At 43.2% G+C, this 25,131-nt stretch overlaps 1 protein-coding gene across 11 annotated transcripts in view; it reads right to left on the bottom strand.

The window, feature by feature from the left end:
- SAP130 (Sin3A associated protein 130) overlaps window positions 1-25,131 on the bottom strand; it is an 87,851-nt gene that overhangs the window by 35,089 nt on the left and 27,631 nt on the right. For 3 of the 11 annotated variants that reach the window (XM_008067476.1, XM_021717294.1, XM_008067477.1), the window contains exons 7-13: window positions 20,885-21,032; window positions 20,628-20,721; window positions 19,686-19,790; window positions 14,335-14,476; window positions 10,323-10,444; window positions 7,151-7,453; window positions 5,288-5,465 (exon numbers count right to left, since the gene is read on the bottom strand). In XM_008067476.1, coding sequence (XP_008065667.1) covers window positions 5,288-5,465; window positions 7,151-7,453; window positions 10,323-10,444; window positions 14,335-14,476; window positions 19,686-19,790; window positions 20,628-20,721; window positions 20,885-21,032 — 1,092 coding nt within the window. The remainder of the gene's footprint in view (window positions 1-5,287; window positions 5,466-7,150; window positions 7,454-10,322; window positions 10,445-14,334; window positions 14,477-19,685; window positions 19,791-20,627; window positions 20,722-20,884; window positions 21,033-25,131) is intronic. The other 8 variants (XM_021717296.1, XM_021717299.1, XM_021717301.1 and 5 more) reach the window with 5 other exon arrangements.

Below are 25,131 nucleotides of genomic sequence, written 5' to 3'. Positions count from 1 at the left end.
AAGAAGCTGGCATGGTGTAAAGGCTGAATAAACCGCTTTGAGAAGAACACGTTGTTGTTGCCTCCTTCCTGCTGGTCAGGGGTGAGCGACAGATGAGCCAACAGCAAGAAACACTGGAAAGAAAGGGAGAGAAGCCGTAGCATTGGGGTTGAGTGGGCAAGAGAAGAAAAGACAGGGCACAGCAAGCTCATCTAGAGGAAAAGACAGGAGGCAGGACACAGGGTACTGAGCCATAAGTAGATATAACTGCAGACTGTGGAAGTTCTCCTTAGACTGTGCTCATTTTCTCAAAACAATAAGAACCAAGTCCCTCAGCTAGCAATGAAGACGGGGGAGGAAGCCTGGAAGTTTGGAGAGAAGTAAACGTAAAACAGTTGCTTGGGAGACTGGTGTAGGAGCGCGCACTCTGTGGTCTACTGCAAGACCTAGTGGAGGTCTGTGAGGCTGACAAGACACCCAGCGGGCAGCGAGTAGCTTTGCTTGCCATGATCTGCTGCACAAGTGCAAGCACAGACTAAGCTGGGAGCTGGACGTAGCTCTGCCTTTGACCAAGCCAAGGGGAGTGGAGGGGGCTGCAAGGAAAAGACTGCAGTGACCACAGCCTCTGAGTCAGGGAGAGCAGGGAAAGGGACCATGGGAGGGAGCGAGAAACATGAAAAGGGGAATCAATGGATGAAGGCTGCTGGGGGGTCCTGCTGAACCATCGGGGGAGAGAGGCAGAAAGAAAGGAGGTGGGCTGAGGGACACGGGAGCACAGGGACAAGATCAGGGAGGGTTTGCTGACTCTGCATGTCATGCACACATGCTGGTGTTGCTGGAGAGAGCAGAGGCAGGAAAAGCATTTGGGGATCTGAGGGGCCAGAGAGTTAAAAAATCCCTTCTGCTTATTAAAGGTAAAGACAGAAGAGTCCATAACAGTCAGTGATTGGTCACAGAAACAAAGAACTGCGCGCCACACGTTCTCACTCATAAGCTGACTCTGAACATTTACCATAATACTGTAAGGAAGGGATTGGCAGCAGCAGGACGCTGCCAGGGAGGGGGGGGAACAGATAACAGCAAAAAGGGTACCCGATCTCAGCCAGGTGAAACGGGGACCAAAGGGAGGTCCAACTTTATCCGTACGATAATCACTTGTGTACCTAATCCTGAATTGTACCCCACATGATTTTTCTTTTGAGTTGGAGTCTCACTTTGTCACCCAGGGCTCCGGCAATCCTTCTGACTCAGCCTTCGAAGTAGCTGAAACTATAGGTTCGTGCCACCACACCCGGCTAATTTTTAATTTTTTTTTTATTGTAGAGACGAGGTCTTGCCAAGTTGCCCAGGCTGCTCTCAAACCCCCGGGCTCAGGCAATCCACTCACCTTGACCTCCCAAAGTGCTGGGACTACAGGCTGAGCCACTGAGCCTGGCCACACATCTTTAAAACAAAAAAAATAAATATTTTAAGTAAATAAGTAAAGATCAAGATGGGAGTGCTACCATCACAAAAGGGCTTCAGATATCATGCACTTCTGAAGGGCAAACATATCTACAAAATCGAAGGTAACAAAAAAAGGAGCCCCTAGATCTACCATGTCCAATACAAAAGTTATATGGTGCTACTAAGCACTTGAAATGTGGCTAGTGCAACTGAGTAATAACATTTAATGTCATTTCATTTTAATTAATTTGAATTTAAAATGGAATACTTGGCCGGGCTTGGTGGCTCAGCCTATAGTCCCACACTTTGGGAGGCCGAGGTGAGTGAATTGTCTGAGCCTGCGGGTTCAAGACCCGTCTGGGCAACTTGGCGAGACTTCATCTCTACAATAAATCAAAAAAATCAGCCGGGCATGGTAGCACATGCCTGTAGTTCCAGCTACTTGGAAGGCTGAGGTGGAAGGATCATCGGAGCCCAGCATGTCGAGGCTGTGGTGTCCAGGAGTGTGCCACTCCACTCCAGCCTGGGTGACAGAGTGAGACTCCGACTCAGAAAGAAAAAAAAATGGAATACTTGATTCAGTTATTGAAAAACTTTCCATTATATATGGAATAATTTCGCTATGAGTGAAACAACCTTTTCAACTGCAAATTTTATGAAATCTAAATACAGATCAGTGCTACTGAAAAGGAGAAACAGCCTGAAAATGGCAATGAGGTGTGACAAGGACATCTATCCCACCTCCAGGCTGAGTGGCAGGAGGGATGTGGAAGAGAGGCAGCTACCACCTTAGAAAGCCGCAATGAGGAAGAGCCAGGCTTAAAGCAGGAAAATGTAGATAAAGATGAGGCAAGAGCACAGGGGCATCACATGACGACAGACTGAATTACAGAGGGCACAGCATAAGGGTCTTTTTTGGGGGGCAGGTTGACGAAATATGGAAAAAGTGGGCACATCTTTTTGTCTCCAGTGTTGTGAAATTTCAGAGTGCTGGCGTGGGTTTGTGGCATATACTGCATCTACTGTGCTGGGCATTTCTTTAAACCTCTAAACTCATGTCTTTCAGGTTTGATAAATTTTTCTGCCAATTACTTTGTAAATATCCTTCCTGTTCTCTCACTCTCTTGCTAAAGCCCCATTATTTGAAGGCTGGATCTCCAGAAACTGGCTCTTTTAATTGCCTTTTCTAATTTTCTATTGTCTTTTCCTCCAATTTCTTGTCTTTTTGCTCCACTTTGGAGATCTCCTCAACTTTATCTTCCAAACCTTCTACTGACTTTACAATTTCTGCTATATTTTAAACTTTAGGACAAGGTCTTCTGTCTTCTGAATGTTCCTTTTGTATAGCACGGTTTTCCTGTTTCATGAATGCACCTCTTCTTTTGTCTTTATGAAGATAACATGAATAATTTTTGCCTGACTTTGTTACTCTGGGTTTTAGTCTCATCTTCATAACCTCTGCATCTTCCAAGGTGCCTGTGGGAACGTTTACTGGGGCTTCTGTCTTACAGTGTTAGAGGACCCCTCAGGATCTGACTATCCTTTGTTGTATGTCCATGATTAGGACTGGTGGGACTGAAAAGCTGGCTGGGAGCTCTGAGCTTGGAAAGGGCCATCTACGGCAAGGCCCACTGTAGGGTAATTTCACCCTGTCCTCACAGAGCCCCTAGTATTGGAATCTTCAGCACTCTCCCCATGGGCTAGAAGACTCCCCAGAAGGAAAGTAGAGTCCTCTTCTCACTTTCTATCTAGAGAATCTAGTGCACCCACCAGAGCGTCAGCTAAAAGTGGGGAGTGGACTGGGAAGTCTCAGCAGCCATACAGGGTTGTTCACTTAACCTCTCTGGTCAATACTCCTAGTGGATGACCTGCAGAGTCTGAACTCCCAGGCTTGTGCTGGGGGTTGGGTAGAGAATGGATTCTGGGCTCTAGCTACCTCTCAAGCAGATTTAGTCTACTTCTTAAAAGTTCTTCCTGTTCTTGACTTGGGGGTGTCTCACTCTGTTCCCCAGGTTAGAGAGTGGTGGCTCACTGCAGTCTTGAACTTCTGGGCTCAAGTGATTCTCCTGCCTCAGCCTCTCGAGTAGCTGAGACTACAGGTGTGTACCACCACACCTGGCTAATTTTTTGGTTTTCTATAGCGATCTCACTGTGTTGCCTAGGCTGGTCTAAAATTCCTGGGCTCAAGCAATCCTCTTGCCTCAGCTTCCCAAAGTGCTGGGGTCCCAGGCATGAGCCACCGCATCTGGCCTCTTAGTCCTTTCAAAGAGTCTCCAATTCAAATAAGCATGGTTCTCAACACTCCCCCACGCAGGCCTCACATTTAGCTTTCTCACAGCCAAGGGTGCAATCACCGGCCAATCTGCTCTCCTGCTTCAATGTTTTGTTGCTACTGTGTCCTTTCCTGTTCTCCACAGTCTTGAATGCTTATCATTCTTTTTATTTTAAAAAAGAAATCTTTATCCTTAAAGCAAATAATAATAAATACAAATTTAAAAATTTAAAAAAACTCTTCATTATACTTCTATGGGGTTTTGAGAGAGAGAAATTTAGCTGTGTGTGATCAATTTGCCATCTTAGCCACAAGCTTTGCCTTGTGGTTTTTTTTTTGAGTTGGAGTCTCACTCGGTCGCCCAGACTGGAGTGCAGTGGTCACTCCCGGCCACCGCAGCCTCGCCTGCTGGGCTCCGGCAATCCTTCCGCCTCAGCCTTCGGAGTAGCCGGAATTACAGGCATGTGCTACCACGCCCGGCTGATTTTTTGATTTATTGTAGAGATGAGGTCTCGCTGCCCAGGCGGGTCTCGAACCCGTGGGCTCAGGCAATCCACTCACCTCAGCTTCCCAAAGGCGGGGGATTACAGGCTGAGCCACCGAGCCTGGCTTGCCTTGTGTTTTTATGAGTGAAGTAGCTTCTCCATGAACAAACTTAATCCTTTAAAAAAGACCTTCTTTACAAAGTATTCATAATGAGCAAAGATAGGGACTCCGCCCTATGCAAAGCTCCGTGCATCTGAGAACCCTGCATGGACCCCAGTCCCAGCAATTTAGGCTTGCACTACACTTTAACTTTCTGATGTTGATGTTATCAGCTCAGATGAGCCACAGAAACTCTGGTCTCTGAAATGGGACTGCTGAACCCCTACCTCCAGAACGTTTAAGGTAACATAGCACACACCTTCCTGCTTCTGACCCATCAACCGAGAGGCTTACCCGTAAACACAAAACACTACCTGCTACTAAACATGAGTCTTAACACACTTAGGAAACCACTTGCTCTTAGCAACAGTTGATGCTGAATGATGAGAAAAGAACACATGGTATGAGCTAATGAAACTACCTAGACAAGCCTGAAGAGCTAATTACAAGCTATCTTTTTTTTCTGAGTTGGAGTCTCACTCTGTCGTCCAGACTGGAGTGCAGTGGCCACTCCTGGCCACCGCAGCCTCAACCTGCTGGGGTCCGGTGATCCTTCCGCCTCAGCCTTCCAAGTAGCTGGAATTACAGGCATGTGCTACCACACCTGGCTGATTTTTTTATTTATTGTAGAGATGAGGTCTCGCTGCCCACGCGGGTCTTGAACCTATCTTAAAGGTTCTATGACTGAATTTCCAGAACTAGAGAGAATCATAGCTGCTTAGAAAATGACACCCCACAGACATGAGGCTTCTTTACATCCCACAGTTCTGAGCTGAGCAAGGTTCTACTGAACAACCCTGTGGTCAAATTGATTTGGAAGAAGTTCAGAAATGTCACAGAAAATGAGAAATGAGTTAACTACAAGCATTGAATATTAGTGCCTGTTGTTTATATCCATTATGTCCAGAATTAGAGGTGTCATCTGGTACTACCAGTTCTACTCACCCATCTGTGGCAGGTTTCTTCCGGAGTATGCTTGGCCGGGGCGATGAGCCCTGGGCAGGAGCATTGGTGCTGGCGCTCTGGCTATGGGTCTGCACCACAGTTGTTGCTGCTGGAGCAGCACTGAATGGATTGCTGATAGGGTTGGCTACAATTGTGGCTCCATCTGCCAACACCACTGCTGGAGAAAAAGAGGCAGGAGAAAAGAACAATGAAGAGAGGAAATGTCATGGAAGACATAAATAAAAAGGATGAGACCACTGACATCAGGTGTCCATGTTCTGACCGTCAATCTTCAACAGGATAAGGAACAGGAGCCACAATGATCAGTACTATTATTTTTTCTTTGCTGCATAAACAGTTACAGATAAATGAGAAAAGATACACAAAGCACAGAGTGTCTAATGTAACATCTCACTCTATTAGGTGCTTCATTTTTTTTTCTTTTTGAGTTGGCGTCTTACTCTGTCACCCAGGCTGGAGTGTAGTGGCACGCTCACGGCCACCCCAGTGTTGACCTGCTGGGCTCCGGCGATCCTTCCACCTCAGCCTTCCAAGTAGCTGGGACTACAGGCATGCGCTACCATGTCTGGCTAATTTTTTTTATTTATTGTAGAGACAAGGTCTCGCCAAGTTGCCCGGGCTGGTCTCAAACCCATGGGGCACTCAGGCAATCCACTCGCCTCTGCCTCCCAAAGTGCTGGGATTACAGGCTAAGCCACCAAGCCTGGCCCCATATTTTTTACTCATATAACTCTTACCATAATTATTATTCCCATTTTAAAGATGAGAGAACTGAGAGGCAAGAAAGGCTAATAAAAGGCGGAGCCACACATAGAAAATATGACCTACTGGCTTGACAGCATGGTCCAAATCACATTTCAAGAAATATACTCACACAGCTTTTGTAAAATACCAATCTCCTTCAACCCCAAATAATGGTACCATCCCCAGTCTATCTTTAGAAAGATACTCAAACAATAGATATTTTAACTATATACTTAAAGCTAGCACCTGAATACCGATGAGCATAAAATCATAATCAGAAATTAACTGTGTTGGACAGTTTTTGATCTACAAACATGGCAATCTTATAGGAGTCAACCTAATACAATGCGTTTTCTAGCAGGTGCTCTTGAAGATGTAGGTACATCACCCTTCCAGGTGGGTTACTATAGGTAAACTGCGTCTCTATGACATTATTTAGTGATAGAGTCTGAGAGACTTTAGTTAAATAGTTAAATTCATGGTCTACATAGCAATTAAAATTAAAAGAGTTCCAAGTGATCTCTTCCTTCTATAGTTAATGCAAAAAACTTTAAAATTTACCTTTGCTGAGAAACAGGAATTTCTTTAACTACATCAGAAAAATGACTAATCCAAGCATAGAGACTTATTCCATTTTCCAAAACACCTATTCCACTAGTATTTCTTTTAAGTAAAGTACTGAAAACATTAGCTACATTAGTGTAAGATTTCACAGCTTTACATACAACACTGAAGAAAATCTTAAATGGATTAAGAATACCATTTATAAGAAGAATGTGCTCCCTCCTCAACTAAGAGCATTCTGTAAAAAGAGGATGCATTTGGATCTGAGCCTCAGAGTGTCAATATTCCCTGGCTTAAAAAGAAAAAAAAAGAGGATGCTTCTTACTATGTGCAAATGCACATTAGGCTGTTTATGTATGCTTTATCTAATGTTTACAACAACTCCGAAAGGTATGCTGTGAGTGCCTCACGTTACAAAGATACCGATGCCTGGAAAAACTATCTGAGGCCACAGAGCCAGGGGCAGAGCCAAGATTTCAGCCCGGATGCATCTCTTTTCTTAATGCCATCCCACATGTAAAACTTTTAAGTTACCTGGAGTCTTTCCCTCAGGCTGCGGCTGCTGAGCACCCACTGGTGCAGGCTGGAGCCCTTGTGTGTTGATTGGGGCTGCTGAGTGGATCCCTTGTGCGCCAATTGGTGCAGGTTGTATCCCTGGGGTCCCAATTGGGGCCGGCTGAATGCCCTGTGTGCTGATGGGCGCTGGCTGGATCCCTTGGATATGCCGAGCATGCGATGCATCCACTGTCATCAGCTGCATGGGGTTGAGATGGACTGTGGATGCTACCCCGACACCAGTCTGAGCGGCAATGGCAGAGTTTGGAGCCTGAGCTGAAACTAAAAAATGGTGCAAAAGGTGACTCCAAGGAGGTCGGAAACAACCCATAGGAGGAGAAAACACGAACACAAAATCTTTCCACTGTATAAAGTCTAAGTCCTTGGCTAAAAAAAGCAACACTGCTACTTTAAACTCTATATATTAGGATTGTATCCTCTTCTCACTTCCTACCCCTATAATGTGGTCTTTCTGTAAATTACTAGAAATATTATTAGAATAAGAAAAACGCAATCTTTTAATAAAGTCCAACTAGTTCCCAGGCAACTGTACTAAATAACTAATATAAAACTTCAGAAACACACCCCCACAGGTTCCAGGACAAGAACCTTCGCTTTAACTGATAGGATGACTATCACAGACACTTCTGAAATTCAGTAGTCAGAAATTTCTTTTTTTTCTTTTTTGTTTTTCAGAAATTTCAAATAGCACATGTCCACTGGAGAGAGAGGACAAGCAAGTTATTTTTCCTACAAGGCAAACACTCTGTCTACTGTGTATATCAAAAACAAACAAACCAGCTGGGCACAGTGGCTCATGCCAGTAATCCCAGCACTTTGGGAGGCAGAGGCAAAAGGAATGCCTGGCCCAGTGGTTTGTAGACCAGCCTGGGCAACTTGGAAAGACCTCATCTCTACAAAAAAATCAAAAATTTAACTGAGTGTGGTAGCGCATGCCTGTAGTCTAAACTACTTGGGGGGCTGAGGCAAAAGGATCCCCAGAGCCAGAAAGTCAAGGATGCAGTGGTTGTGAGTAGGCCACTGCACTCCAGGCTGGGCAACAGCACTCCAGGCTGGGCAACAGTGTGAGACTCTGATGCAAAAAGCAAACAAAAATAAAAACAAAAGCATTCACAGAAAGCAACAAAAAAGAAGGCATTCCTTACTAATTGTGGCAAGAAAACAAACACAAAAAACTATTTTTCTTCCATCATCAAAACAATCTAGAGATGAAGGAACGTGTTTCCAAAGCTATTTAAATATCTCACAAAGTTTAAAATTTTAGACCAGCACTCTCCAGTAGTATATAAAGTCACTCAGGCAACTTTAAATTTTCCAGCAGTGGCCAGGCTCGGTGGCTCAGCCTGTAATCCCAGCACTTTGGGAGGCCGAGGTGAGTGGATTGCCTGAGTCTGCGGGTTCGAGACCCGCCGGGGCAACTTGACGAGACCTCATTTCTACAACAAATCAAAAATTAGCTGGGTGTGGTAGCGCGCGCCTGTAGCTCCAGCTGCTTGGAAGGCTGAGGTGGAAGGATCGCCAGAGCCTAGCAGGTTGAGGCTGCGGTGGCCGAGAGTCCACTGCACTCTAGTCTGGGTGACAGAGTGAGATTACAACTCAAAATAAATAAATAAATAAATAAATAAATTTTCCAGCAGTTGCATTAAAAAAGTAAAAAGAAACAGGTCAAATTAATTTTTATAACATATTTTATTTAATGCATAGATCCAAAATATTACCACTTCAATAATGTAATCACTATAAAAATTACGAGTAAGACAAATTACATTCTCCTTTCTAATTATATCTACAAAATTCAGGGTGTATCTAATTACGTCGTAAATTGAGATACCAAATTTTGATCAGAAATAGTTCATCTGTATTTCAGTTCCATAAAGCCTACAATTAAAAAAGTAGTTTTACATTGTAAGTTGCTCCAAATAAATTCGAAATCTCCCTAACACTGACTGAATGAAATGGGAAGTTCAGTGTTTCATTTTCATCAACCTCTCAAGTGCCCCGCAGCCACACACAGCTCTGACTCTCAGCTGCACTGCTCAGCTGGAGGGCAGCGCCCACATCTGGGCTTTCTCATGTCAAGGTGATCCCTGAGGTTCAAGGACTGTTCTTCTGGATAAGCAAAAAGAACTCTATTTTCTTTTTTTTTTTTTTGAGTCGGAGTCTCATTCCGTTGCCCAGGTTGGACTGCAGTGGCATGCTTGTGGACACCGCAGCCTCGACCTGCTGGATTCCGGAGATCCTTTCTTCTTCTTTTTTTTGACTTGGAGTCTCACTCTGTCGCCCAGAATGGAGTGCAGTGGCTGCTCCCGGCCACCACAGCCTCGGCCTGCTGGGCTCCGGCGATCCTTCCGCCTCAGCCTTCCACGTAGCTGGAACTACAGGGTGCGCTATCACACCCGGCTAATTTTTTGATTTATTGTAGAGATGAGGTCTCATCAAGTTGCCCAGGCGGGTCTCAAACCTGTGGGCTCAGGCAATCCACTCACCTCAGCCTCACCAGGGGCAGGATTACAGACTGAGCCACGGAGCCCGGCTGATCTTTCCTTCCATCTCAGCCTTCCAAGTAGCTGAAACTACAGGTGCTCTCCACCACACCCAGCTAATTTTTTTTTATTTATTGTAGAGATGAGGTCTCGCCAAGTTGCCCAGGTTGGTCTCGAATCCCTGGGCTCAGGCAATCCTCTCACCTCCACCTCTCAAAGGGCTGGGATTACAGGCGTGAGCCACCACATCCAGCTAAATACTTTACTTCTAAGTCAGGATGATGAGAGGTGAGCATAACTGGACCAAAACAGAAAGCACACATTCCCACAAAACAACAGAAGCCCATAAAAGTAAAGCTTTGTGCATTGTAACTACTATCATTTTAAAGGAATAACAAAAACTGTTGACACAATCATCTACAGAGTGGGATAAAACTATGCAAACGTCACTAATAAGTAACAATATTTTACAGATCACAACGATGGTGATTTAAGACATTACAGCTTTAGATTTTAGTCATGCCTGAATCTGAAACTAAAAGCTGAAGTAATTAAATCTCATACATGAAGTATTCCCTAATCAATTTCTACCACATTGCTGACAAAAATTAAAACATGCAAAGTCACCCTGAAGGCAGGGATCCTACCTGGATACTGCCGAATGGTGGACACAGAACTGGTGATTGGGGTGTAGGTATGTGCCGCCAGTGGGTATGCAGAAGGGGGGTAAGTTGGCAAAAAGTACTGGAACTGAACAGGAACAGACGGTCTAGAGATAGACACAGATGACAGCAGACGAAATAGTCATTTTCTTCTTTTCCATCAAATGATCCTGTTCCCTAGATCCTTTTCACACCCTTCACAACTGCCAAGCCAGCTTTTCCCAAATTGTGTCCCAAACAAACTAACTATTAGATCACAGGACACACACTAAGAATGCAAAATTTTAAAAAGTGAGTATGACAAATACTATATCAATAAAAGTAGATATTAAAAACACCTATATCAATAAAAACAAAACCATACACTATATTTTATGGGTGATTTTGAGAATAACAATGACCAAAACCAACTCACAGAAACAGTAGTCAAAAGTCTTTCCTGCTCAATCCCACCTGAAGTACATTAAACTCAGACTGTTTTGACTGACGAATTTTATCAAACATGCATAAAGCAGAGAATCTCAACCTCATATAAACTGATTCAGAGACCAGAAAAAGGAGATCCAACTTACTTTTATTTTTCTAGATATCGAATCTCACTATGTTGCCCAAGCTGGAGGGCAGTGCATATTCATAGGCACAATCAATGCTCAGTACAACCTCAAACTCCCTGGACTCGAACAATCCTCCTGTCTGAGTAGCTAAGACCATAGGTACATGCCACTGCGCTTGACTCTCAACTTATTTTTTTAGCTTAATATAGCCTTGATACTAAAATTGGGCAGGGAGAGCTGAGTGCAGTGGCATGCACCTTCATCCTAACTACTTGGGAGGCAGAGGTGGAAGGACTGGAGTTTAAGACTAGCAAGACCCTATCTATTAAAAAAAGAATAATAAGTTGGATCCCCTTTCTTCTACAAAGATATAGATAGATAGACAGATAGATAGACAGACAGACAGACAGATAAGCAAGTTAGCTAGGCATGTGGTATGCACCTATAGTCCTATCTACTTAGGAGACCAAAGAGAGAAGATTGCTTGAGCCCAGGAGTTCAAGGTTGCAGTGAGCTATGTTCGCAGCACTGCACTACAGTCTGGGTGACAGAGCAAGATGCTATCTCAGATATATAATAAATTTTTTAAATTAAAAAAATTTAAGTTAGCTGGGCATGGTGGTGCATGCTTGTAGTCCCAATTACTTGGGAAGCTATTCAAAAAAATAAAATTGGTCGGGTCTGGTAGATCACACCTATAAGCCCAGCACTTTGGGAGGCTGAGGTAGCATTGCTTGAGTCCAGGAGTTTGAGACCAGCCTGGACAACATAGCGAGACCTTGTCTCTACAAAAGAATTTTAAAAACTAGCCAGGTGTGGTGGCATGCATCTCGAATCCCAGCCATTTGGAAGGCTGAGGCAGAGGTATCTCCTAAGCCCAGGAGGTCGAGGCTGTAATGAGCCGTGATTGTGCCACTGCACTGCAGCCTGGGCGACAGACCCTGGTTCATAAATACATACATACATACATAGCACAGACAAATTATAAACAAATCTCATTCTCTACAATGATAAAAAAATTCCTAAGTAAAAATGGATGAAGTACCATATAAAATTAAATATATTACAGTCAAACAAGGTTTATCACAGGAAGACCGAAATGATTCAACAACAGAATTTCTATTCGTTTTACATTATTTCAAAAAATCAAAAAGAATAATCATCTGAAACATCACAAAAGATAAAAACATCATAGCTTTCGATACTTATTAATGGTATGAATGTCTAAGAAAATAGAAACAGAAAGAAATTTTGTTCTTAAAACTGAAAATGATATCTACCAAAATCTATAATGAAATTACAAGTCGCGAGTGGTAGCTCACATTTGTAATCCCAGAACTTTGAGAGGTGGAGGCGAGAGGATTGCCTGAGCTCAGGGATTCGAGACCAGCCCGGGCAACATGGCGAGACCTCGTCTCTACAATAGATCAAAAAATTAGCTGAGCATGGTGGCACATGCCTGTAGTTCCAGCTACTTGGAAGGCTGAGGTGGGAGAATTGCCTGAACCCAGCAGGTCGAGGCTTTGATAGCCACGCGTGTGCCACTGCACCCCAGCCTGGGCAACAGAGTGAGACTGACTAAAACAAAAATTATAATAATAATTCAAAATTCCCATTCAGGTCAGGAATAAGATAAGACAAGGAGGCACACTATCTCTGTACTACTAATACTATATTGGAAATTCTAACCAACCTAAGAGAAAAAAAAAGATATAAAAAACATAAATGAAGACCCTCTTGCCTCCCCCCAAACTGTCCTTACTTGTAGATGACATAAACATCTACACAAGACATCAAAGAAAATCTATAAACACTTAGAGCTAATAGGAGCATTCAAGAAGGTGGATGGGCGCAAGATCAATGTATTAAAACCTATGAGCCTGTGTTACCCACCACTTTGTATGAAGCAAGATGGAAAAAAAACCCCACAAATCTATGAACATTCCTATACACACTAATGATCAAATAAAAACATTTTAAAAATTCATCTAAATTTGAAATTACTTTATGTACACTGTACAGGGTTTTCACTGTACAAATGGAGAAGGTAACGAGGATGAACTGGCGGTATCACCATGGACTCAAATGTTCTGTGAACGTTATATACAGCCCACCTCTGTCTGCTAAAAGGGCCTGGGGGGTAAACCACACCAACAAGCAGAGCTAATGCCTAGATCTTGGTTTCTGAACAATAAAAGGGCTCTGAGCTGGCCTGTCTATACTCATCAATGTCAATGTATGAAAAAGAACAAGCCATTGCTTTGTTAAACTCTGCTGTCTCCATGTGGCTGTTGGAACTATAGTCACCATGTTGTCTTAGCTTTGGCCCCCTCCCCTACCTCGGAGAGGTGAATCTCTTCTCTCTCTCCTTTTCTCTCTCTTATTTACTTTCTAAATAAACTGCTTGAAAACTTAAAAAAAAAAAAGAAGAAAGAAAAAGAATGAAAAGTTAAAGAATCATTCCAGCTTTCTGTACTATTAAGTAAGGCAACGTCTTTGTGCTCAGGAGCTACAAATTGAAGTACTTATGAAAAAAGGGTCCTAATATTACAACTCTTACTCTCAAAATGGTTCCCTAAAAATGCAAACGCAGAAGGCTGGGCATGGCGGGCTGACACCTCTAATTCCAGCACTTCTGGAAGCCGAGGTAGGAGGACTGCTTGAGTCACGGAGTTTGAGACCTGCCTAGGCAACACAGTGAGATCTCAACCACACAAAAAACTTGAGAAATGAGCCAGGCATGGTGGTGCACGTCTACAGTCAGAGCTATTTAGGAGGCTGAGACAAAATGATTACCTGAGCCCATGAGGTCAAGGCTGCAATGAGCTGTGATTGTGCCACTGAACTCTGGCCTAGATGTCAGAGTAAGACCCTGAATCAAAAAAACAAAAATAAGCCGGGCTCGGTGGCTCAGCCTGTAATCCTGCGCCTTTGGGAGGCTGAGGTGAGTAGATTGCCTGAGCCCGCGGGTTCATGATCCGCCTGGGCAACTTGGCGAGACCTCATCTCTACAATAAATCAAAAATTAGCCGGGCGTGGTAGCGCGTGCCTGTAGTTCCAGCTACTCGGAAGGCTGAGGCGGAAGGATCGCTGGAGCCCAGCAGGTCGAGGCTGCAGTGGCCGGGAGCATCCACTGCACTCCAGTCTGGGTGACAGAGTGAGACTGCAACTCAAGACAAAAACAAAAACAAAAAAACTAAAAACACAAAACAAAAAAATGGATACTAGAAAACATTCATCAAAAAGAGAATGGCTTAATAAAAATAACAAATTTTTATAACACGAAGAAATAAATTATACAATGCATTCTATTCAAAGGGAAAATTTGAAAATATAAACAATATGCTAAATATAAATATGATATGTTTATGAGACATTTTGTTTTACTGATACAGCAAAACAAAGACACAACAGGGTGGAGTAACAGGCCCACTGTCTCCTACCTGTTGTCGCTTCGGGTTTCCATGGCCACAGGATTCGGAGAGGCCCGGTGTCCTGAAATGGGAATCAGGCTGCTCCTCTCTGCAGGGTAATCGGGCTGGATCCGAGGAGAAGTGTGTGTGATCTGTTGAGGCACCACCTTAGCTATAAACAAGAAAATGCAATCACTAACACACTTTGTTGGCTAGTAGCAATTTTATAAATGGAAACAGTTAAAATAAGCCTGAATTTTCAGTTTTAGTCAAAATAAAGAATGAAAGATGAGGACAAAAAGTTCAATTGAATTATTTTGATCCAATCATCCATAGATATATTCGTGCTGTTATTTATTAAAGCAGGGTTAAGTATTAGTACTTAAAGATAACAGCAACCAGAATCCTCACAATCTGGCTTCTTTGAGGCTTTTTTTAAAAGGAGTAAACTGTTTAAAAATAAAAATTTGAATACAAAAATGGCAAAAACCTTAGATTCTACTCTAGGTCCATCCCTCATTATAAAATAAAGCTAAGCAGCAATGAGAAGAAAACTTGAATTTCCAAATCTCAGTTACCTCATCCATAAGGAAGTCTTCTTTCTCTATATCATCGTCTAATAAATTCTAAGGTCCTTTGAATGTCCTGTGATTTTGCACAATACTTTAGAGCAAAATCAAAACCAATACAACTACCGAGTTTTCAAATTTCAACCTGAGACTCAAGGTTTGTACTCCTTTACAACTTGCAATCAAATTTTGTTTAGAAGGGATAGCTCAACTAGAAGATACTTTCTGTTGTTCTTGATAGATCTGCTAACTCTACAGCTGGAAATGTAGCAAGAAAAACTGGGACCTATGTCAGAAATATAGAAGGATAGCTTCCATTTGTGTAAGGGACAGCTTCCATTTGTGTAAAGACCCAAATTACACCAGTGGCAGGCGCAGAAATACAAAAGACGAGGATGATGCCAACACATTACCCACGGTGTGGAGCACTTAGCACCAAAGGTAAGCCACACAGGCCAGCCAGCCCTGAGGGGGCAGGTAGAGAAGTGTCTGTAAGGTGACAGCCAAAGAATGCTCCTCTGACCAGATAAAGACATCAACTGGCCAGTGCAGAGCTAGCATGAAAGCTTCCAGCAGGAAGGTAAGCAGAGGGAGTGCTGAGTGGGGAGCAACTATGCCATGTTTTCTCACTGAGCCCTATAATAAAGTAGGAGAAAATGATGCTTCCAATAGGAATGAAGCTGCCATTTGGCAAAGTCATGAACTTGTGGTTGGTAACCAGATCCATGCCACCACACACCCATGAATTTAAATGTTTACTTTTTTTCTAATTAAAAAAGACATCCTGGCCAAGCGAGTGGCTCACATTTGTAATCCCAGCACTTTGCGAGGCCAAGGCAGGAGAATTGCTTGAGTCAGGGGTTCAAGACCAGCCTAGGCAACATAGTAAGACCTTGTCTCTACAAAAAAATCAGAAAATTAATCAGATATGGTGGTGCACACCTGTAGTCTCAGCTACTTGAAAGGCTGTGGTGGAAGGATTGCTTGAGCCAGGTCAAGGCTGCAGTGAGCCGTGATCTTGCCACAGCCTAGGTAACCAAGTGAGACCTCGACTCAAAAAAAACCAAAAAACCAAACCAAACAAAAGAAAACCTCCATTCCCAGTTATTTTTTTAAAAAGGAAATATATGCCGGGCTTGGTGGCTCAGCCTGTAATCCCGCACTTTGGGAGGCTGAGGTAAGTGGATTGCCTGAGCTCGTGGGTTCAAGACCCGCCTGGGCAACTTGGCGAGACCTCATCTCTACAATAAATCAAAAATTAGTCAGGCGTGGTAGCAAGCGCCTGTAGTTCTGGCTACTTGGAAGGCTGAGGCGGAAGGATCGCCGGAGCCCAGCTGCGGTAGCCGGGAGCGTCCACTGCACTCCAGTCTGGGTGACAGAATGAGACTCCAACTCAAAACAAAAGGAAATATATAATGCAGAAATCGTAAGTCTGCCATAATGCTATCTCCAAAGATTATCCCTATTTTCTGAATAACATGATCATTTGGTTCTGCTTTCTATTTCTGGAAATACTGGCATGTGAGAGGCAGACCACGGAGAAAATGAAAATAATGTTCTATAGGAAATAAGTATTCATTAGTGGCAAAAATCTTATGCTTAAGATTAATCATGCTTTTCCCCCTTGACTCAGCATATGAGGGGGAACCCCCAAAAACTCAAAATTTATTTATGAAAAAACTATGTTTTCTTACATGTTTAAACTACAGTCACCTTCAAAGTACTCTCCATTTGATACAATACACCTTTTGAGATGCTTTTTCCACTACTCTAAAGGATCTGAACTCATCAATTTCGATGCTTTTTAGTGCTTCTGCCATTTTTTGTTTCATCTCTTCCACAGTGGCAAAACACTTCCCTTTGAGAATTTATTTCAGTCGGGGAAGCAAAAAAAAGTTGCTCAGGCCAAGATTGGGTGAATAGGGAGGGTAAGGCATGCCATTTTGGTCAAAAACTGCTGAACACTCAGAACGGTGTGGGCAGGTGTGCTTCTATATCATCCATCATGAAATGAATAAACATCTTGAAATAATTTTTTTAAAAGTTCACTGAACACAGTCTCCCACAACAATGCTAGCTTGTACAGTGATGCTGATGAGTTCCTAGAACACTTACCTAGCAGGGAAAGCCTGTAATACACGTGGCCCACCTTCTAAAAACCAATTCCAGTCTCTTTTGGGTATCCCTTCATATTCTTTTTTTTTTTTTGAGTTGGAGTCTCATTCTTGTCACCCAGGCTGGAGTGCAGTGGCACCCTCATGGCCACCGCAGTCTCGACCTGTTGGGCTTAGGCGATCCTTCCGCCTCAGCCTTCCAAGTTGCTGGAATTACAGATGCACGCCACCACGCTCGGCTAGTTTTTGTGATTTATTGTAGAGAAGAGATCTCACCAAGTTGCCCCAGCTGGTCTCGACAAATTCCTATTAACAAATAATGACTGAATTCAAGATTTAATCTCACCTGAAGAAAGCAAGTGTAACTTGGAAAAAGCCACTTAGGTGATTTTAATGTATCTCCTACACACTCCAACCTGAAAATCAATGCTCTAGGGTTATACCAGGTTTCCCGTATCATCTGAGATACTTGTTTAAAGGAATCCTATCACCAGGCATGGGGGCTCATGCCTGTAATCCCAGCACTTTGGGAGGCAGAGACAAGAGGATTGCCTGAGCTCATGGGCTCGAGACCAGCCTGAGCAACATAGCAAGACCTCGTCTCTACAATAAGAAGCTGGGTGTGGTGGCTGGCGCATGCCTGTGGTTCCAGCTACTGAAGGCTAAGGCGGAAGGATTACCTGAGCCCAGCAGGTCGAGGCTATGGTGGCTGTGAGCATGCACTGCACTCTAACTTGAGCAAGAGAGTGAGACTACAACTCAAAAAATAAAAAGTAAAAATAAAGGGATCCCATTATGATGTAATACAGAAAACATGTAAGAGAAAAACAAAACTAGAGCATAAACCTGATGGAACTTAGAAAGGAGCACATTCATGTCTTCTCCTGGTGCTTTTAGTGAGTTTACTGCCACAATGTGATCTTTTATGAAGATAGAGGGTTAGTAACAAGAACCAACCTCTAGTGAATATTTCACAGGGATGGGTCAAGAGGAAACCAGACAGTCCCTCTAAGGCACAATGCCCTCTCTTTACTATCTGATTTTCACCACAGATATAGATTGCCTTATGAGCCTCCTGACAGTGGAAATTAAGAAGACAGGCTTGGCTGTGTCACAACAGCAGTGAGGACAGCTGATGACACTGTTAAGAGGAGGCAGGAAATGAGCTAAAATGACAATATGGACAATCTACTCTTTTCCAACAAAAGTGTGCTAATGCTAAAACAATGCACATGTAAATATAACAAACCTCTTTACACAAAAGTGAATTAAATTCAGAAGGGTACGAGCAAAGTCTGGTCTCTCCAGTGGCAAGTCACAGTGTGCAATAACGTAAGAAAGAGTCAGCAGCAGTGCCTTCTCTGCTAAATGCCTTTTGTGGAGCTGAACAGCCATTACAGGGCTTCCAGAGAAGTGATCTCAAAGTTTGCTGAGGTTAAAACCTGCAGCCTGTTTCACATGTGCAGGAAGGGAGGAAGGGACCCATGCCTCTATGCAGGGAAGATAAGGAAGCCACACCTCTACGTTCAGTTACAGATTTCTGACAGTTCAGAATGTTAATGTGTCCTCATCCCAAAAAGCAGTCTTATTTCTAAAAGAACACTGTTTTTTAGAAATATGGCAGCTGTCCCATATCTTTGGGAATGGAGAGCAGTATGATAACATGCTTATCATTACAGAACCAGGGCAGGACAACACTAGAAACAAAAGCCTGGTCTGGTGGCTTAAAGAGAGCAGTGCTATAATTCACGGGCCACGGCCCCTGCTTTAGAAACTGTTGCAGTGAGATATGAGCCCTCTGCACATGCACTGGAAACCTACAACCTACAGGCCAATCCAGCCTTCTGCCTGGTTCTGTATGGTCCATGAGCAATGGGTTTCCACTTTTAAGTGGCTGGAGGAGGGGGAGGAATTCAAAAGGAGAATATTTTGTGACCTATGAAATTCAAATTTCTCTGTCTACAGAAGTCTCATGGGCACACAGTCACACCTATTTGTTCACGAGTCGTTCAGGGCTACCTTCACGACACGAAGCAGAGTTTAGCAACAGTGAACAAGACCCATGTGGCCTGCAAAGCCTAAAACGTGTACGCTCTGGCCTTAGAAAAAGCCAGCCAATCCCTGCTCTTGGTGACTAAAGTTTGGCTGCCAGAAGCTCTGCAGATGTTCTAAAATTCAAAGTACATAAGTACTTAAAAAAGAGAATACACAAAGCCTAGAAGAGATTACAGGCAGGTCATGAAGTACCGTGGACAGTACTCAGAGGAGCATCCCGGGAAGCCACTTGGGCTCTGGTGTTCTTCCCACTGTTGCGTCACTCAGAGACTTTTCCTGAACAATCTGCCTAAGTGTACACATTTCCCTCATTCCAAATCATTGCTTTGCCGGCTGTTCCTGTTCTTGTCTAAGCATGTCAGTACTGTTAACTTGTTTCTGTAAAAAGTACACATAGGAAAGATAAAGTTGGATAAGTAAGGAAGTCAAAACCTTAAAGTTTGAATACTCAAACACTATTATCTTCTTTTTTCCCTACCGTCCATGCCAAGTCTGTATGATAAATATTAAAAGTCAAAGTCAGTGTTGCTTTGAAAATCAACAACACTGAAAAACACCAGTGCTAGCCATCGACATGAAGGCCTGGTCAGAGGGACTAAAAAATTCCTTGTAAGCGTCTGTCTAAAGGCTACATTACACTTACCAACTGGGATGTTTGAGGTGGTCACAGCAGTAGCGTGGGAGGAATGGGAGGGCATTGTCATGGTAACAATTGTACTCGTGGGAGCTTGTGTGTGTGACACAGAGCCTGAAACAGAGGGAAAAAGGACATTCTTTAACAATAGCTTCTCAGCCAGGCGTGGTGGTTCACGCCTATAATCCCAGCACTTTGGGAGGCCAAGGTGAGAGGACTGCCTGAGCCCATGGGTTCAAGAATAGCCCGGGCAACTTGGCAAGACCCCATCTCTACAATAAATCAAGAAAAATTAGCTGGGTGTGGTGGCAGTGGCACGTGCTTGTAGTTCCACCTACTTGGAAGGCTGAGGCGGAAGGATTGCCTAAGCCCAGCAGGTCAAGGCTGTGATGGTTGTGAGTGTGGCACTGCCCTCCAGCCTGGTCGACAGAGTGAGACTCCAACTCAAAAAAAAAAAAAAAAAAAGGCTTCTCTGCACACATTGCAGATTCTCAAAAACCTGGGAAAACTCTTGGGAAAAGTTAGGAGAATCTTTCCAGCCTGTTGTTTATGTCTGACTGAAGGTGAAAAATAAAAATCAGCCAGGTGTGGTGGCTCATTTCTGTAAACCCAATACTTTGGGAGGGAGAGGCAGGAGGCTCGCTTAAGCCCAAGAGTTTGAGATCAGGCTGGGAACACAGTGAGACTTCATTTTTACAAAAATGTTTAAAACTAGCTGAGTGTGGTGGTACATGCCTGTAGTCCCAGCTACTCAAGAGGCTGAGGGGGGAGGATTGCTTGAGCCCAGGAGGTGGAAGCTGCAGTGAGCCATGATCATGGCACTGTACTCCAGCCTGGGCAACAGAGCAAGACCCTGTCTCTAAGAAACAAAGAGAAAGAAACAAAGAAAAATTAACTTACCACTTACACTCATTTTTCCTGGTAGAAAGAAAAGTGGGGTGGCAGACTTACCGGCTGTGGTTGCCGAAGGAATGGTGTTGGTCGCCAGAATTGGGGCTACTGTTGCTGCAGCCACCGGCGTGCCCGTACTGAAGATTGTTTTCTGCTGGGAAGAAGCCCACCAACACCAAGGTGTAAAGAAGAGCATTTCCCCTGACATCCAGTCTAAGAGCATTCCCTGTTTTCAGTACTGCCAGGTCCTGAGCAGTTTGCACAACGGTGGTTTTACACCGCAAAGTACCCAGGTGGTTCTTCACCTCCATTTTTACCTGAGCCATCGCATGAAGCTGCTGCTTTTGTGTTCCTAATGCAGGGTGAGATGGCAGTGTGATTCTTGTTGTCACATCCCGTGACTGGGCAGGACGCTGAATACTAATTGCTGCCGATGGTGGGTGCTGGATAGACAAAGTTGGCCTACTGAAACGGTAACAAAGACATTATGATTTGTAACTTGTCCACAGACATAGTGCAGGCAGTCAAGGTCATTTACTATCTTGTGCTAGGTTATAGTCATGCAAACTCTATTTTTCCATAGGTCTATGAAGTTCACAGTTAAACCAATACTTGATCTTTAATCATACCAATGAAATAAATGGCCCATTGAGTTTTTCTCTTAAAACTGCTTGTATCTGGCCGAGCTCAGAGGCTCAGTCTGTAATCCCAGCACTCTGTGAGGCTGAGGGAGTGGACTGCCTGAGCCTGGGTTAGAGACCAGACTGGGCAACTTGGCGAGACCTCGTCTCTACAATAAATAACAAATTAGCTGGGCATGGTGGCGTGCGCCTGTAGTTCTGGATACTTGGAAGGAAGGCTGAGGCGGAAGGACTGCTAGAGCCCAGCAGGTCAACACTGGCGTGGCCATTAAGTGTGCCACTGCACTCCAGTCTGGGCAAGAGAGTGAGACTCCAACTCAAAAAAACCAAACAAACAAAAAAACAAAAAAGCCTGATTGTATCTCACATTAAAGTTGTTCTCAGTATCCTTGATGTAGTCAACATTCCATAACAATCTTGAGTGAGCATCACTATAATACTTGCACTTCATTCTGCAAATCTGAATATATACAGTAAGTTCTCACATTACACATTTTTGACAAATTTCTCAGGGGAAAATTATAGAAAAGCTTGATTCAAAGCAGATCAACTTGTGAAATCTGAAACGCTGAACTTCCTTCCCAGTTTTATACCATTCCATACCAGATGTAAGAACACTCTTGAAACAATGAAAAGTTAATTATGACTGCCTAATGAGCAGAAGGGATCTCCACACAGGCTACCAAATTAACTGGCAGCAAACTACTGAACTGCAACACTGGACACTATAACAAAGTTGGCTTCTCAAATCAGAGGCATGAAAACACTATTTAACAAGTGGTGCTGAAAAGACTATGCAACCATTTGGAAAAAAATAACATTGCATCCATATCTCACTCAGTACAGATAATACTGAAAGGATCAAAGATTTAAAGACAACTAAAAATATATGTTAAAAAATATGGGGAAACTCTTTTTTAACTTTGGAGCAGTGAAGAACTTTCTAACTATCACATTTTTATTTAATTATTTTTTTTAATTTTTTTTTTTTTTTTTTTTTTAGTTGAAGCCTCATTCCATCACCCAGGCTGGATTACAGTGGCACACTCAAGGCCACTCCAGCGTTGACTTGCTAGGCTCCAGCGATACTTCTGCCTCAGCCTTCCAAGTAGCCGGAACTACAGGCACCCGCTATCATGCCCAAGTAATTTTTTATGTATTGTAGAGACGAGGTCTCATCAAGTTGCCTGGGCTGGTCTCAAACCCGTGAACTCAGGCAATCCACTCACCTCGACCTCCCAAAGTGCTGGGATTATAGGTTGAGCCACCGAGCCCTGCCAACTATCAAGTGTTTTTAAAATCCAGAAGCTATTAAGAGTCAAATAAATTTGACCATGTGAACAAACAAAAAAGCAAACCTCTTACACAGCAAAACACACTGTAAGCAAATCAAAAGACTCAAAGACAAAGGTATAATCTTCCTAATACACTACCAGAAAAATTACAGCTCAATAGAAAACAAAGGCTATTCGCAGTCAGTTCACTAAAAAACAAAACACGAATGGGACCAGGAGTTGTGGCTCGCACCTGTAATCCCAGCATTTTGGGAGGCTGAGGCAGGAAGATTGCTTAAACCCAGGAGTTTCAGACCAGCCCAGGTAACATAGTAAGACCTCATCTCTACAAAAAAAAAAAAAAAAAAAAGACAGCCAGGTGTGGTAACCTGTAGCCTGTAGCCCCTGCTACTCAGGAGGCTGAGGCAGAAGGATCGCCTGAGCCCAGGTGGTCAAGGCTGTGGTGAGCCATGATCATACTGCACTCCAGCCTGGGCAACAGAGTGAGGCTTTGACTTAAAAAACAAAAACAAAAACAAAAATATAAGCAGTCCCTTAACAAAGAAAAGATGCTCACACTCACTCTTAAGAAGAGAAATACTATTTGACATACATAGAGATATCACTGTTCACCAATATATTCTATATATCTGGATAGAATATAAACAGGCATGAATCCTAAGAAAGGTTAATTAGATGATGGGCATCAAAATTATAATTGCACATACCTTTTGATCATTTTTGGGAATTTACGCACAAATGCATAATGCCACAGGTTTATTGTAATGTTATTTATGAGAGTCAAGGATTGAAAGCAACCTCAAGTTCATTCATACAATGGACTGCTACAATGCTACTAAAAGAACAACGAGACTGGGCTGAAATGGAAAGCTCTCAACATATGTTGTTACGTGAAAAAAAGCAAAGAGGAATACACACACACACACGTCATTCTTTGGAGTAAAAGGGATAAAAGAACTGCACTGGAAGCCGGGCTCGGTGGCTCAGCCTGTAATCCCGTGCCTTTGGGAGGCTGAGGTGAGTGGACTGCCTGAGACCGCGGGTTTGAGACCCGCCCGGGCGGCAAGACCTCATCTCTACAATAAATCAAAAAATCAGCGGGGTATGGTAGCGAATTCCTGTAATTCCAGCTACTTGGAAGGCTGAGGCAGAAGGATTGCCGGAGCCCAGCAGGTGGAGGCTGTGGTGGCCGGGAGCGGCCACTGCACTCCAGTCTGGGTGACAGAGTGAGACTCCAACTCAAAAAAAAAAAGAACTGCACTTGAGTTTAACTGTATTTGTATAAAGAAAACACTGGAAAGATATTTTAAAAGCTGTCAGCAGGTTACATTAAAAAGGCAAAGGGAAAGGAATCTTGTAGATGAGACAAAGGAGAAAATGATATTCCTTACTGTATACATTCACATGCTTTTGTGTTTTGGAACCATGTGGATATAAATTAGGAAGAGATAATGTGCTAAGTTGCGCCAGAAGGGTGACAACTTGATGGAGACAGCATGTCTCCAACCAAGCAATGGTTTCATCCTAAGAATCCTCTCTCAAAAAGCATTAAAAAAATCAGATGTGGTGGGATATCAGTGAAAAAAGTTTACAATTCAATTAAAGAATGGTTGTCTCCCTTCACAAAAAGAACTAAATGGCTTATCGTTTGAGTTCAAAGAAAGTTGAAAGTCTAGTCACAGAGGCAGTTGTGGAACTTGGTGCAACTCACTGGGGAGAAAGCCCAATATTGAAAGCTGAAGTTTTAACAGTCGATGAAACAGGTTACTGAGCATGCTACCATGAAAGCCACCCTGCCCTAGCATTTATAATTTTAAGTTCAGAGAGGCTGGGTGTAGTGGCTCATGCCTAGAATCTATTTATTGTAGAGATGAGGTCTTGGGAGGCTGAAGCAGGAGGATCGCTTAAGCCCAGGAGTTCAAGACCGTCTAGCCTAGGCAGCATAGTGTTATCTTATCTCTATAATAAAAAATTTTAAAAATTAGCCAGGTGTGGTAGCGTGCACCTATAGTCCCAGCTGTTCCGAGTTACTCAGGAGGCTGAGGCCAAAGGATGGCTGGAGTCCAGGAGCTCTGAGACTGCGGGGAGCCAAGATTATGCCACTGCACTCCAGCCTGGGTGACAGACACCTCACTTCAAAAAAAAACGAATTTCAGTGAGATACATGTATACATAAGCAAGTGCCAAATTGTAGGTTGGATGAATATAAAAACAAATCTGAAGATCTTATAACAAAAAAGAATGCTTACGGAACCACCTGGAAAGGATCTCCTCAACTCAAACTTAAATGTGCTAATATTTTAAGAGGTCTAGCTCATGCAAAAATATATTCAAAAAATAATTCATATTATTTATCTAAATGTTTTTAAATGTTTTAAAAAAGCATAGACTGTAATAGTCTTTGATTTTCATTTACTCTAATGAAAAATAACAAATGTTAACATTGATATAATGCACATTACATGCCAGGCATATATGTTTTAAGTGCTTCACATATACTAATACAGCTACTCCTCATAATGATCTGAGGTAGACAGTATTACTGCCATTTTGTTTGTTTGTTTGTTTGTTTTTTGAGTTGGAGTCTCACTCTGTCGCCCAGACTGGAGTGCAGTGGCCGCTCCCGGC

The sequence above is a fragment of the Carlito syrichta genome, unplaced genomic scaffold (assembly GCF_000164805.1).
Source record: "Carlito syrichta isolate Samal-C Ts95f unplaced genomic scaffold, Tarsius_syrichta-2.0.1 Scaffold309641, whole genome shotgun sequence".
NCBI lineage: Eukaryota > Metazoa > Chordata > Mammalia > Primates > Tarsiidae > Carlito > Carlito syrichta.
The sequence above is the reverse complement of the archived record's forward strand: the minus strand, read 5'-3'. Positions and strand labels throughout refer to the sequence as shown.